This window comes from Pipra filicauda, unplaced genomic scaffold (assembly GCF_003945595.2).
Source record: "Pipra filicauda isolate LSUMZ 115617 unplaced genomic scaffold, ASM394559v2 scaffold1_size10287979_pilon, whole genome shotgun sequence".
Classification (NCBI taxonomy): Eukaryota; Metazoa; Chordata; class Aves; order Passeriformes; family Pipridae; genus Pipra; species Pipra filicauda.
The window spans coordinates 1,483,068-1,498,050 of NW_024104310.1; the positions used below are offsets into that span (position 1 = coordinate 1,483,068).

The following is a 14,983-nucleotide window of genomic DNA, read 5'->3' on the forward strand; positions in this document are numbered from 1 at the left end:
ATCTACAGATACAAAAAAGATAAAAAAATCAGAAAAAACCATCCTTTCTTACATGCAGCTCTAGCTTAGAAAGAGAGAGAAAATAAAAAGAAAAAAAAAAGAAAAAAGAAAACGAAGTAAGGATTTTGTGTGGGCTCAAATTCAAAGGCATTTAGAGAAAAAAAAGTAAACAGATGAGAATTATATTGCAAAGAAAGACACAGAATCACAGAATGGTTTGACTTGGAAGGGACCTTTAAAGGTCATCTATTTCCAATTCCCTGCTGTGGGGAGGGACACCTTCCACTAAACCAGGTTGCTCAGAGCCCCATCCAGCCTGGCCTTGAACCCTTCCAGGGATGGGACATCCACAGCTTCTCTGGGCAACCTGTTACAGTGTCTCACCACCCTCACAGTAAAGATTTTCTTCAACAAGGCCAAGTGCTGGGTCCTGCACTTTGGCCACAACAACCCCCTGCAGTGCTACAGGCTGGGCACAGAGCAGCTGGAGAGCAACCAGGCAGAGAGGGACCTCGGAGTTTGGATTGACACGAAGCTGAACATGAGCCAGCAGTGTGCCCAGGTGGCCAAGAAGGCCAATGGCATCCTGGCCTGGATCAGGAACAGTGTGGCCAACAGGTCCAGGGAAGTGATTCTTCCCCTGTACTCAGCACTGGTGAGGCCACACCTGGAGTACTGTGTCCAGTTCTGGGACCCTCAGTTCAGGAAGGACATTGAGGTGCTGGAGCAGGTCCAGAGAAGAGCAACAAGGCTGGTGAAGGGACTGGAGCACAAGTCCTGTGAGGAGAGGCTGAGGGAGCTGGGGTTGTTCAGCCTGGAGAAGAGGAGGCAAAGGGGAGACCTCATCACTCTCTACAACTACCTGAAAGGAGGTTGTAGCCAGATGGGGGTTGGTCTCTTTTCCCAGGCAACTATCAGTAAGACAAGAGGGCATGGTCTTAAGCTGTGCCAGGGGAGGTTTAGGTTAGACATTAGGAAGAAATTCTTTACAGAGAGGGTAATCAGGTACTGGAATGGACTGCCCAGGAAAGTGGTGGATTCTCCATCCCTGGAGGTTTTTAAGAGGAGACTGGGTGTGGCACTTAGAGCCATGGTCTAGTAACCATGGTGGTAGTAGTGGATCAAGGGTTGGACTTGATGATCTCAGAGGTCCCTTCCAACCCAGCTGATTCTATGATTATAACCCTACCCTCTTTCAGTTTAAAGCTATTTATAGCCCTTGTAGTATCACTACAAGCCCTCATAAAGCTTTCCTGTAAACCCTCTTTAAGTACTGGAGGTGCTATAAGGTCTCCCTGGAGCCCTCTTTTCTCCAGGCTGAACACCACCAACTCTCTCAGCCCGTCTTCACAAGGAGAGGTGCTCCAGCCCTCTGATCACCATCATTACCCTTCTCTGGACTCATTCCAGCAGATCTATGCCCTTCTTATGTTGGATACCCTGGAGCTGGATGCAGCACTCCAGGTGGGGTCTCACCAGAGCAGAGCAGAGGGGCAGAATAACCTCCCTTGCCCTGCTGGTCACACCTCTTTTGATGCAGCCCAGGGCACATTAGGCTTTTAGGGCTGTGAGTGCACATTGTTGGGTCATGTTGAGCTTCTCCTCAAGCAACACCCCCCCATGTACTTCTCCTCAAGACTGCTCTCCATCAATTCTGTGCCCAGACTGTATTTGTGCTTAGGATTGCCCTGACTCAGATGCAGGACCTTGCACTGGCCCTTGTTGAATGTATTTGCACAGGCTCACATCTCAAGCCTGTCAAGGTCCCTCAGGATGGCAGTAAAAAGGGAGCATGAACTTGCCACTAAATAGCTTGATATTCCTACACCACCTTCATTACCATATTGATGTATCTTCCAATAGCATGTTGAGGGATATGAATAATTGCTCTTGCTTCCTTGGTGAGAACTTGGGCTTAACTCCAGATATATAGTGTTTGCTGCAATGAGGCTCTGTATCATCCTTGGATAAAACTGAAGATGATAAATAGCTCTCCAGCAGAAAGGCACTCAGCGTAACTTTCAACTCCTTTCTTGTAATTACTAAAAGAGCATTTTCTTTTGTTCACTTGCTGCAGCCTCCTTGACTCAGCCTTAGGTTTTAAGTGCATGTGTTCAAGTAAGAGAAGATAGAAAAAGCTAAGACTTCTTCTTGCAGCAAACCTTCATAAAAGTTTATCAACGTCCTCAGCTAATGTGGGAATTCACTATAATCTAGGACTTGTGACAGCATCAGTGTTATCTTTGAGACATTAGTGTATTTCTTCAACTTTCAAACAAGCTCACTCAGCCACACACAGAGTCTTTGTTCTAGCTCTCTCTAGCTCTAGTTTGGAGAGAACCCACTGACTGCAGACAGGGATATTTAGGCTGGTACATACTTGAGCTCTCACCCTGCTGATGTAGAGCAACCTTGTAACAGCAGCATACACACAGCCAGGTGAGCTCTGTCTCCAATGCAGATGTGCCAAAGTTCATTATTCCTGACAAATGGAGCTCGACTGCTGGTTTCATCTCGGAGCATTTCAATACACGAGGCCCTAATGGGATGTAGTATCAGCCCAAGCACCACTGATGGGATATCAGAGTAGGACAGGCAGAGTCTGCCATGCACTCACTACTGAAGGGGATGCTTCTGGTGCTGCAAAGATGTGCTGAATCAGTACAGACTTTTGGAGAAGGGCCAGGTGGCTCTCAGCCTGTTTGAAGAGGAAGGCTGGTGGGGTGGTTAGTCACTACGCTACTCATCCCAAACAAACTCGTGGCTGGTGGGAGAACACCACCTGCTTTTGCTGGCAAAAGCCAGCCAGTCTTCCCACACATGCAGGCAGATATGCTCCATCTCATTTAAAAAAAAAAAAAAAAAAAAAATCACTGAAAATGTTGGCCCTGAAATGGTAAATGTGAGATGTGGAAATACCATTTGTAATGCAATTATGTCTACACATTGAATAGTGTCTTAAACACAGGGGTCATTTTCTTAAATATGGGGTTTGTGTCAGACTGGGATTCTGAGTGTACTATGTGGTTCAGTGTATTTGCCTGTTGTAATGAATTTCACCTGCTTAATTTTCAAAAGCAAAACACTTTCTACATTCCTTTAGAACTAGATGCCATGAAGTCATATAATAATGCAAATTTTAAAAGATCACAGTAGAAAAGAATATTACAACTTGCATCCCAGAATGCTACAAAAAATTTACTTATATGTCAAAAGACAAAAAAATGCAGAAGAAACAGTGTGAGAAACACTTTTTTTTCTTTTTTTTTTTTTTAAACGAAGTCTGAGGACCTCCTGTCTTCTGGATTATTTTGGCAGGCCTTCCTTTACAGAACTAGAACTAATGAGCTTTTAGTATCTAGAAGTTAAAATATAATTTGCCTCCACCCACCTTTAACAGCTCTATCCATGCCCAAAAATGGAACTAAAGCTTAAAACAAATTGAAGCTGATCCAACATTTTTACTTTTCTTCAATTTACTTCATCCTTTGCAGTGCCTGGAAGTAAGCTTTTGCAGCAAAACTTTTCAATACTGCTCTATTAAACATTCAAAAGCTGAATTCCCAAAAGACATAGATTTATTCTGCCTTAATTCAACAGCTAGTTTGGCTCAAACACTTTAATAGCATCCAAGACCCATCTTCATCACACTTATCATTGCCCACTAACTTCTATGACTATATGTTTATATAACTTTTACAGAATGGTAACAAGACTACTTATATAGACTAAAGTTACTGATGTGACATTAGCAAAAACTTTCAGTGACTTCAGTCAAACAACATATCGTTCTGGATTTTTCCCAGCTTGCAAAGAACAAATACAACCCAGTGTTAATACCAACAACACTAAAATATTCAAAACTCATTTTTACCACAATTCAATTCCTAGGTGAAATGAAAATGCAATTCTGATTGGGAAAATGCCAATGGACATTGGTCTATCAATACATTTTTACTTACTAACTCAATATCTCAGAGTCTGATACCTCCATTATTAGTCTATGCATTTGGAAATGAACCACATGGTTCTACATGACTATCAATCTAACAAGCTTTGATGGACAACAGTTGCACCTCATTGGAGACATTTTAATAACTGAACACAGGTCAGAAGATACAGTGCACAGAGTTAAGATTTCAGAAGAGTAATACTGGATTATTATTTTCCATCTCTTCCCACAGACTCACACTAAGATTTCTCAATTACTGACTTTTATACTTGGAGTATCAGCAAACTATTATTTAATCATAAGAGAAACCAATTTGGTGATTTGCCTTTGTTAAGAATTCACTTACCTGAATGAAAAAGAATTTATTTCTACTAATTAAATAAAATTACCACTCCATGGGTATAGATAATCCCAAACTGGTTCTGAGTTCACTGAACTCTGGAGAGGTTCATTAAGATGCAGCAGCCCAGGAATGTAGTTGAATGGCTTCCAAAGACATTTCAGATCCAGAGGTACTGAACTAATTTGTTTCAGCACATACCTTGAGCTCATCAATCTTGCAGACCTGAAACAACTCCATGCTGACCTAGTTTGGATGCCTCTGATCTTGACTCCCAGGACCTGGACTTGCAGTGGCATGGTGGAGAATGGCATTTAGCCATCCATTATAACCACTAGTCCAAACACAGAACTGTAACATGGCACAAACTAAAAGGATCAGCAAGAGCATCCAAGTTCCAGCAGCGCTGTTTCAGCAGGGCCACTGCTAAGCCTGAACTAATCCCCAGGGTGATTATTTGCAGTTGGATGAATCCATCCTGGACTAATAACATCTAATAGTAACCAACCACAGTATCCAGTGTCGTCCCCGTTATCTAGGATGTCAAGCTCTCCATGATCCTGGATAGCAGAGTGTTGGTTACACAACATCCCAATCAACAGAACATAAATCGTTTGAAGAAAATGAAAACTAAAGATAGCACTGAAGAGTTCAGTTTTAATTAGTGTGAAACAGCATCTCATGTTTCCCATCTCAGAGAGCATTATACCAGATTTTGGATATTATATAATACACTCAACTAAAAAGAAAAGTTAAAATACTGGAGAACGTTTCTTTCTCTTTTTTTTCCCCTTCAGGAGGATATATGCCAATATGAAAGTGTCAATTCATTTCACTTCAGTACTTCACAATCACAAAAAACACTCAAATTTTATTAAAACCTATGGGGTTCTTGTAGAAGTTTTGCATCTCTTTGCTACATCATTTTGAAGCTCTTCAACTTTAACTTCCAATACCCTACTGATACATCTTACCACACTGGAATTGCAGTCTAAGCACCCAAAATACCATTATTCTTTTTTTTTAGGCTTCCCTAAAACAATGGAGAAGGTTTTCTGTGGAGGTTATGAAATTTCCATCCTCAGAGAAACTCAGAACTCAACAGGTCAGCCTGAGCCAGCTAGAAGTGCTTTGAGAAAAGGCCAAATCACACATGACCCCCAGAAGTCCCTTCCAACCTAAATTATTCTGTGATTATATCTGTCTGCAGTACTAGAATTTCCTGTGGTGCCACATGGAGAGGTCAGAAGTTGTGTGTTGCCTCCAAGGAGGCTGACAGGGAGTCTCAGCACACAGTAAGTGGGCAGTCACTGAAGAACATCACTGACATTACTAGAGTAATTCTGAATTTTGAGGCAGCAGAAAGAGCAAAGCACTATCTTCTCTCATGTGGTTTTTATATGGCTTTATGTCAAATTATATCTCTATTTTACCAATAAAACTTTAATTATTTCTCACTTGATTTACACTGACAGAAAGGAGACAATGTTTTTGGTATTTTAATTACCATAATAGAGAATCTACAAATGAGCCTGTATTTGCAAAGACCTCATTCCCTCCCTCACTAGGTAACCCACACTGGAAGTTGCAGGAGCACAGAGTAACTAATAAAGATATTTCCATCCCAACAGATCATGGAGAAATACACAGTCCTCTTGCTTTAATGAGAAAACTTCAGTGTGTCACAATGCCTTGAAACTAAAACAATATCGGAAACTAAAACAATAACGGAAAAGACTCTAATTGGTAGTGGGTCTCATATAGCCAAATCACGGCTCTAATCCAATCACTAAATTGCCATATGCTCTGTTTTGTGCAATCAGCCAGTTCCCTACCACGACTCTCCAGAAATAACTGTGCTTTGCAATTGCCCAGCTGGGCATTTAAAATGTTCCACAAAGGCCTGGTGCCATCCATTTGGTGGAAAACGACATCATATCATCATGGTTCTTGCAAATTCATCCCATTTCTATTTTTGAGACCAAATGGTAAAAAGAAGTAACAAAAGCAGTCACAAAATTCTGAAAAAATGTGAATAACTGCTAAGTACCATTGTAGATAATTACAGGAAACACTAAAGGAATTGAGAGAAAGGTCACATATCTCCAGGTTTGCCCCGCAATTTACTCATTTTAAGACAAATATCTATAATACATATAAAATGCACTCAAACTATTAGGCCTGGAGCACAGCTACAAAGCCTTTGTTCCTCTTGGTCTCCTCCAGAATGTCCCCTGACACATGTCCAGCTGCCCAGGGGCTCAGGATTGACACCACAGATGGAGGGACCTTCTCCAAGTGTGGCCAAGTGCTGGGCTTCAGCCACCTCTCAGGGAATGCTTGAAGCCCAGGACAAAGGTGGACACCAGTAATATTGGATATACACAACTCTCCTCATGGGTTTCTTACACAGGACAGAGCCCAGCTTCATTGCTCTGCCTTCCTCACCACCCATGAACCCTTGTGGTCACTGGATGGAGAGTGACAGCAGCACACCAGGCAACAAATATTACTTTGCATTGTACTCCAAGGTCTTCAGAGGAACCTGCACCTTCCATCAACCATGTAAGGGCTGATAGTTCTATTGGGCCACCCGAAAAGGACCTCTGCTGCAGATCAAGTATCTCTACGGACTCTGATCCCCTCATTTGTGTTTTTGTTTTCTTTTAGAGAAGTAGCAGATTTTTTTATATGTCGATTGAAATAAATATTTTTTAAAAGGTATTTTATCAGCATTTAAAAGTAAAAATATTCCAGTGAAAGGAAATCAATAAAAAACTTTTTCCATTCGCCTAAACACAGAAAACAAAACTGTCCTAAATACAGTAATTTTCATAACACAGTTCAAGAGTACTCTCTCTTTACCTACTTGCCGAAAATGTGACCAAAGATTACAACAACAACTCAGGAACATCTGGTTGGATTAATTAAATCCCTATTTTGCATAAGGAGAATTTATTCTTACATACTTCAAATTTCAGATTTCCCAATATCAAATCCCCTCAGTACAGTACGAACTTTGTACCGTATTTCAAAAGCATTATCCTCTGAACCTCACAGAATAATTTAGCTCAGGTACTATATGTATTTACATATCACTTATCTGATCAGTCTATAGCATACAGACCTAGCATATTTGCAAATGCAAAATGTGTCCTCTCTGAAACTACTATGGACACGGAAGTATATTAAAAGAACCTTAAATCTGACCTATTTGCAAAAAACTCAGAAAGTCATGTGAAGGCAAAGCAGAAAACCTGGACCATTCTGCACTTCAGGTCTAGTTCATAGGATTGTTTTCACAGAACAAAAGAACAAAACATAAATATTTAATTCTCCTGACATGCAAACACTGTACTGTTTTTCTGTTGGTACACTCCTGTTCACATTTTTATTTGCCATCCAATTAGCAGAATAACATAAGTACAACTTGCCACCTCTGCACTTAGGGAGATGGTAAAGAGGAAACAGGCATTTCTCAGCTTTGGCAAAGGTGAGAATACTCTGGGGTGAGGGAGATACACATGGGCATCACTTTCCTCATGAAGTCAGGTCACAAAGTATAGTTCAGCTATTGTCTGGGACTAAAACCACCATCTGCAACGCTTTAAATTGGCAACATGATTCTTAAATTCTTATGGTATTATTTTATAAATAAATAATGTGAATTTGTACTTAATTGTTTCAACCTGAGATTTTAATTTTCTACCTATCAGTATGGGAAATCTCTTGGCAGCTCTGGAGGCTGTGTGAAAATTAAATTTTTTGTTTAATTATAAATTGGTTTTGCTGTAATAGTGGAGGCTTTAATTGAAATATTTTAATTAAGTGCTTGAAGCAACACAATGCCGGTTTTTTGCTGGAGACTGGCTTATCTCGCAGTCTGGAGTTTCACATTTACTCAGCTCCTGTGCTGAACACAGACTTGCTATAGAACTAATTGTTACTGCTGCTTCTACCTGGCTAATGGCAGGTACAAGACAAACAGCGAGTGCATTCAACCACACACCCTGGGCCACGTTAATAGTGTGGGCAGTAAAAAGGGGTGCTTAGGACTGTTTAAAAATAATTAGCATGAGTGAAAGAAAGATAAAGCTGTAGCATCTTGTTCAAAATGTACTGTGATCCCCAAAGATACACTTCCTGCCTTCTGGCAACCCTCCCAGGGGGAACAAGTGGCAGACAGAGCTATCAGATTGCTCTCTGACGGGTGGCCAGACTATGGCAAAACATAAGCTCCAGCAGGGAATGCTGATCTCTTCTCCAGACAGGATAGCAAAACTGAAAGCACTTGCAAGGTTCATGAGTAGCAGCATCAATACTATCAAGATTTCAGGAGTGTGCGGAGGGGGGAAGGGTTCATTGCTTTTTCATAGATTAATTTCCACATTTGAATATTTCAGAAACAACACAATCTGTGTCTGGGGCCCCTCCTGATGACACGAACAAAAATAGAAATGGAATCTACAAGTACAGAGGAAATTGAGAACAGCAGCAGCAGAATTTCATACTTGTAAAACACCATCTGAAAACTTTGAAGGTTTCTGGAGAGACAGGTCAGGCAGGTGTTATTATCCTGAAAACAGGGGCAAGAATAGCTGAACAGTAAACTCTGATCACCTTCACCAAATCTGTCTGTAAACATCTGTATGGCTGCTTTAAGAACTACGCTGTAATACACTTTCCTGTTACCACTGTGCTGGGTAAAAAAACCCAAGTCACATAAGTTTTCAAGCACTAACAACTATGGAAACTGCTTCTGTAATAAAACAAATGAGTTAAAAACATCTATACTTCACTGGAAGTCACACCAAAAGAGTTACTTACAAGGAAACCACGCAAGAACCAGAAGTGGCAAGGAAGAAGTTAAAAATGAAAGATATTGAAATCTATGCCTGGGTTAACAAGATTTGCAGCAAAAAACTTTCCATGCATTGCAGTAACAGGAAGATATTGCTACTAAAAAAAAAAAAAAAAAAAAAAAAGCCCCTCTCCTGTTCTACTACACAGTGCCCGCATTGATCAAATAACCTAAGATTGAATAACAGATAAACTACAAGACTGAATTTGACAGTGGATTAATTAAATTACAGAAGAACATACTGATTCACACAACATATCTTGTCTCCAGCAGAAATCATTTAGGAAGAAAAGGAAGAAGGACAAGCACTTAGTGCAATTATGTAAAAGAGACAGGCAAAATGTCATTTCAGAAAACAAGTAACGGCTGGGTCAAGTAACTAGGTAGAGTAATACTACAAAATGTAAGGGTGGAGCACTGCAGGGTGTTTCTTGCCCTATTTCTCTCATATTCCTGTTCTGTACTGGCTAGTGCAATTCATTCTGACTGTCTGAAGGAGAAAAACCTGCCAACTAATCTTAGAAGCCAAGGGAAATAGATTAACAGAGGAAATGAGTAGGCCTGGGCTTCAAAATCCACCTTCTCCTATTTCCCCTTCTTCCATCTAAAATGCATAAAAAAGCTGTTATGAAACCACATGTTGTAGTGGTAAAAAACCATTTTGTTATTTTAAAGTCTCTAAGTCAAGAACATGGCCAAAATTGTGCCTGAAAGCTGAAGACACTTGTCAGAGTTTACAGGATAAAAATTTCAAGAAAATTAAGAAATTCCCAGCTGGTGGAGATCATTTTAGCTCCTTCAATCCACATTGCTATGTTGATCCACACCAGCTGAAAATTTGAACCTTCTTTTGTGTTGTGCTATTTTTAAGTAGCTAAACTTCAGACCTGAGTACAGTTGTTAATCCCATGACAAGAATAGTGGAAGTAAAAAAGAGCCATCACCAACATACCCCAGTCACTCACTGAATCCTTCATGTGCCTGTCAATTCTTATTAGTGCTATCAAACTACCTACAGCTGTTCCTGAGTCTCTGCTGAGTGCTCCAGCGACACACAGCAACCTCCTGAAAAGTTGAAGCCTTTCTGCTTTTAACATTCCCTCTTGTTCTGACCAACTATGCCACTTGCATTTTCTAGGAGTCACCTTAGCAGCCTGTAACATTATCACTCTGGTAGGGCACCCTGGGTTTTGCATCACATGCTACCCAATCTCTTCTTCCATTACTTACTCTCCCCAGGAAAAATGAACTGTATTATCTCTTCCCATCAAGAAATCTCCTTGGTCTCCATGGTGAGAAAAAATTCCCTGGCAGCACCTAGATCTATTAAATCATACAAACCCGGGCTTTGAGAACAAAACTGGGTCTGTCAGATGGCTGATGTCATCTCTCAGACACTCACCAGGGTGACAATGGCACATTCAGCAGTCAGTTGAGCAGCACTGAACAACGTCCGAACAAAGCGGTAAATCTGTTTCTGCTCCGGGTCATGTTTGTCATAGTCTGGTGGCACTTCGGATTTCTAAGGAAGAAATACTTCCAAATAGGTGACTGAAACAAAACGAAGCAGACAGAAAAAAAGAAAGACAGTTCACATGAAAGGGAAGGAGAGGCAGGAGAACTTACCGAAAGGGGATGAAGGTTTTCATCAAAAATATCTAAGAGCATTCTTCCGTCTGTGTCCCTAAAAAGCATTAAAACCAAAGCAGTGTCATTATCTGAACACAACAGCACACAGCCCTCATAGACATATGTATTGTTAAAACTCCAACACATCCCATGCTGCGGGGTGCTTAGAAACACTGATGAAATGTGATTTTCAAATACAAGTTGGACATATTCTGCCATAAGGTTTCTGTGTAATATGAAATTCCTATTACAAAGTACACTACAATATTCAGTTTTCAATGCCCACAATACAAAACTTCTGTGGTCTTTACTGGGAGGATTAAGAAGTACTACTACAAACTTGTGATAAAATTATCCCAGCTTACTCTCCTTTTTTTAACTTCATAGTCTCCACCCTTGCAATCTCTTAACTCCTCCTCCTCCTTTATTGTCAACATTGTGAATGCTTACCAATACGCAATGCTATTTTTGGAGTAATCCTTTAGTTAATACATACATACTTCACTTTTTACTTTTTTGGAAAACCCTATTGTACTAATAATTTCTGACAGCAAAAAGGAGCATATACAAAACATTCAGACAAAATAATATTCCTCTTCATTGGTTTTCTTAGCTATTTTTCTCTCTCAAATCCCTGTAGCTCAATATCAGCGTGCAAGTTGACACAACTTCGCAAGTCTAACATCCAGGATGCAAGATAAGGTATTTGCTGTGTGTGATTTTGGTAGGAACACTAACAATCACAAAAGCAAGTGGTGTAACAGTACCAGTTAGAACTGGCACTTTCTGGACAGATGCATCCATGTGACCTACTTATTACAATCCCATCTTTATTTTTAGCATCTCTCGTACTCTGGTCATAGAGTTCTTAAGAGAGAAACCACTGAATATGTCTTCTATCTTTACTCAGCAGCACGTGTCTCTCAGAGCATGCAAACCACAAGTTTTACAGTGGCTTCATGTCTGCAAAATGTATTTATTAGCAGCTAACATTTAAACCTCAATATCCGAAGGCGGCTTTTTTTCCTGCTAAAAAGCAAGCTAATGCTGCAAATAAACACTTAAAAAAAAGAGTACCTAAACTGAAACAAACAAACAAAACCCCACCACAGATGGGGATAATTACTAGAAAATTCCTGATCAGCAAGGATTTTAGGCCACACTCTTTTACCACTCTTATACCCCTACATAAAAAAGATAGTATCTTAATGCAGAAGTAGTCTCCTTGGAATCACTGATGTGCTACAGTATGGTCCTTAATAAGAAGAGAGAAAGAAATAATATCCTAGTTTTAGGATAGCTGCTGCATGCAGCTATGAAGGCACATTTGATTGCCCTCAAAAATCTATTAAAATAAAAGTTGAGATATTTTCAGCTTCACTACAATTCATACTGTCCTCTTTCAAAACTAGACCATCTACTGATTGATCTAAGCATTCTTCATGGTTAAATTTGATGGAGTTTATTTTATTTTGTTTCTTTATTTAGAAAATTCACCAAGACTTATGCATTCCTTTAAAAACAAAATGAGTATAGTTTTTTTACCAGTTGTTGAATAGCTAAGCACAACAAAAGCTGCAGAAAACTGATCAGTATAACTATGATAGGGAGGCACTGGGAAAAGAAGGAATGATAACCAGAATGTTACAATCAAATGAAATGTGGGAAAAATATGAAGAAATATTACATTTCACATACAGTTTCTCAAAAAAACCCGAGATTGGTGAGAGTTTAAAATATTAGGAAGTAACTTATTTTAAGCCTCCTGTGCAGAAGAAAAGGAACAACTAAATACTGTCAGAAAAGAATTCTTCTCTGGCAGAGCAGATGCTTGACTCGTCTTCTGTCAAAATCAACCTTGAATCTCTGTAAGAGTTACATACTCCCCACCCCCCACAATCTACCACATACGTCAACAACTTCCTTTTCGCCTATAATAGCAGGAAACAGAACATATGTTTTGCTCTTGCTGTTTCAGCAGCAAGTACAACTGAGTGCTGTTATCACGTTGTCCCTCCATTCCTAAATCAGAGACAACCAAAGACAGAGCAGTCATTCCACATCCTTCGTTTCAGAGTTGCTAATTGACACACACGTCCTGCTCCAGCATCACCGCCAAGACCGCCTGTCTCAAGTGTGAGCACGGCACCTCCCCACCCCAGGCACATTCTGGAGGAAGCAGCAGTGACCAGTTTCCTGAATAAATCACCTCTCCACCCCACAAGTGAAAGGACAGATAGCAACTTTCCCAAGAAGGTAACATTCAGGGGCCATTTGTTTTCAAGATGCTGACATGAGGCTCTTTATTTTATAAAGGTTTGGTCTCTCTATTTAGTAGTTGTAGGTCAAATTTGCATCAAGTTCTGCAAGCCCACAAATGGGCATATTTTTCCGCAGGCAGAAATCAGCTCCATGGCAATTGGCATGAGATGACACTGGTGTTCTGTGGCTCTGGATTCTTCCTGCTCACCTGTGAGCTCTTACTGAGGTTTCTCACCCTTTGTAGCTCCTAATGTGCCCCATTCTCCCAAGCCTTTCACTCAGCTGGCATGATACTTTAACAAAGCACTTAGTAACTTATTTCTACAGAACTCTGGAATCTGATTATCTTTGAGATTTCTGTTATTTAGTTGAGCATAGCAGAAATGGACTAGTTAACCAAACTAATCCAGAGACCATGGAGAAAAGGTGGAAAAGGAACCACAGATGGTTAAACAAGTAATCCAAGCATGACCACTCATGCTTCATTTCCTGGGAAATGAGATTAAAAGTTTGAGAGAAGATTTCACTCCAACTTTTGCTTTATATATTGCCATGTTTCAGTCCAAGGCCCACTGATGTCTTGGAAAGTCTTCTAAGAGCTTTCAGCGGGAATCAAGCCCTAAGCCTTTCTGCCCTTGTGCACTTTTAAAGATTTCTCTTGAGATGTCAGCCTTGTTTTAATAAGTGTGATGGGTTCCAGTGACCTGAAACATGGTCCCAAATGACGTCCCAGCTGAACTTCAAACTCATGAGTAACTCCTTTTGTTCTAGTTGGACTTCTTATAGTCCACAAGGAAAAACGTCTAAGTGGCTTGTTAGATCAAGATCTAAGCCAAGTTCTCTGAAAAGGCCAATTGAAAAGCCATGCACACAAAAGTCACTTAAAGTATTTATACAATCTCTCCTTAGAAATGTCAGGAAATATTATTTTAGGATACTGTGACATATCATGAGGACAGGGAATTTAAGATACAAAAGCACAATTCAACATGAAGAAAGCTCATTTATATGCCAAGTTACTTTTTAAAGGACCATTTTTCTATTCAATTTCAATCAACTGGACTGAGTTGAGATCTAAAACATACTACACCAGAAGAGATAAGCCAGAACCTGCTCTGTTTCTGAGGACTCTTGAATTACATCCATTCACAATGTCTCCCTTACTTTATAATTCATGGTTTTTCTTTCAAAATCCATTAACTAACTGGTCACTGATATGCACAGTTAACTTTACAAAGGTGTAGCTAAAAATATAAAACTGAAAGACACTATTCAGATTTTTCTATATATAATTGCAACTTATAGCAACAATGCACAAGTGCCCAATGCACATAAAATCACTGAATCATCAAAGTTTTTCAATGCTGAACTGTACTTCCAGATCTTCATGGTACTTAATCCTCCAATTTTAATTTTCCTCTGTAAAATAATATATATAAATAAAATACATATGTTTCTTATTTCTAGCACAGGAATCAAGGAAACTACTACTCAAAAACATTTTAAAAGAAAAAAAAGCATGGATTTTTAGGGCTTGGGCAGTCCATTTGTTACGATAAAAGATATTTTCGGTACAAGATTCCATTATTCACATACCTGTTTTTGATGTGGTAATATATTGCAAGAGCTACGCTGTAAAGAAAAATACAGAGTTAATATCTCAGGACTGTCAAATGATATTATCAGTCATATTAACATGTAAATTTAAAACCTAGCACAACACATGACAAACAGTACGCTCAACGGTCTGTTTTCTTTTGTTCACTGTTAGATACCAGGAAAACTGCTGTAAACAGACAATTTTATAGTATTTGTTCAGCACACTTCAAGTGCGTGCATCCTTTTTAGTGGTAATTAAGTACCTTACAAAAATACTCATATTCCACATATCAAGTTGCATGTACCTTCCCTACTCCACTACGTTAATGATAAAACTCCT

At 39.7% G+C, this 14,983-nt stretch overlaps 1 protein-coding gene across 8 annotated transcripts in view; it reads right to left on the bottom strand.

The window, feature by feature from the left end:
• The window catches only part of CCNY (cyclin Y), a 123,350-nt gene that overhangs the window by 14,747 nt on the left and 93,620 nt on the right, over nucleotides 1–14,983 (bottom strand). For 6 of the 8 annotated variants that reach the window (XM_027717260.2, XM_027717259.2, XM_027717258.2 and 3 more), the window contains 3 exons: nucleotides 14,641–14,676; nucleotides 10,780–10,837; nucleotides 10,556–10,675 (listed from right to left, as the gene is read on the bottom strand). In XM_027717260.2, coding sequence (XP_027573061.1) covers nucleotides 10,556–10,675; nucleotides 10,780–10,837; nucleotides 14,641–14,676 — 214 coding nt within the window. The remainder of the gene's footprint in view (nucleotides 1–10,555; nucleotides 10,676–10,779; nucleotides 10,838–14,640; nucleotides 14,677–14,983) is intronic. The other 2 variants (XM_039380651.1, XM_039380650.1) reach the window with 1 other exon arrangement.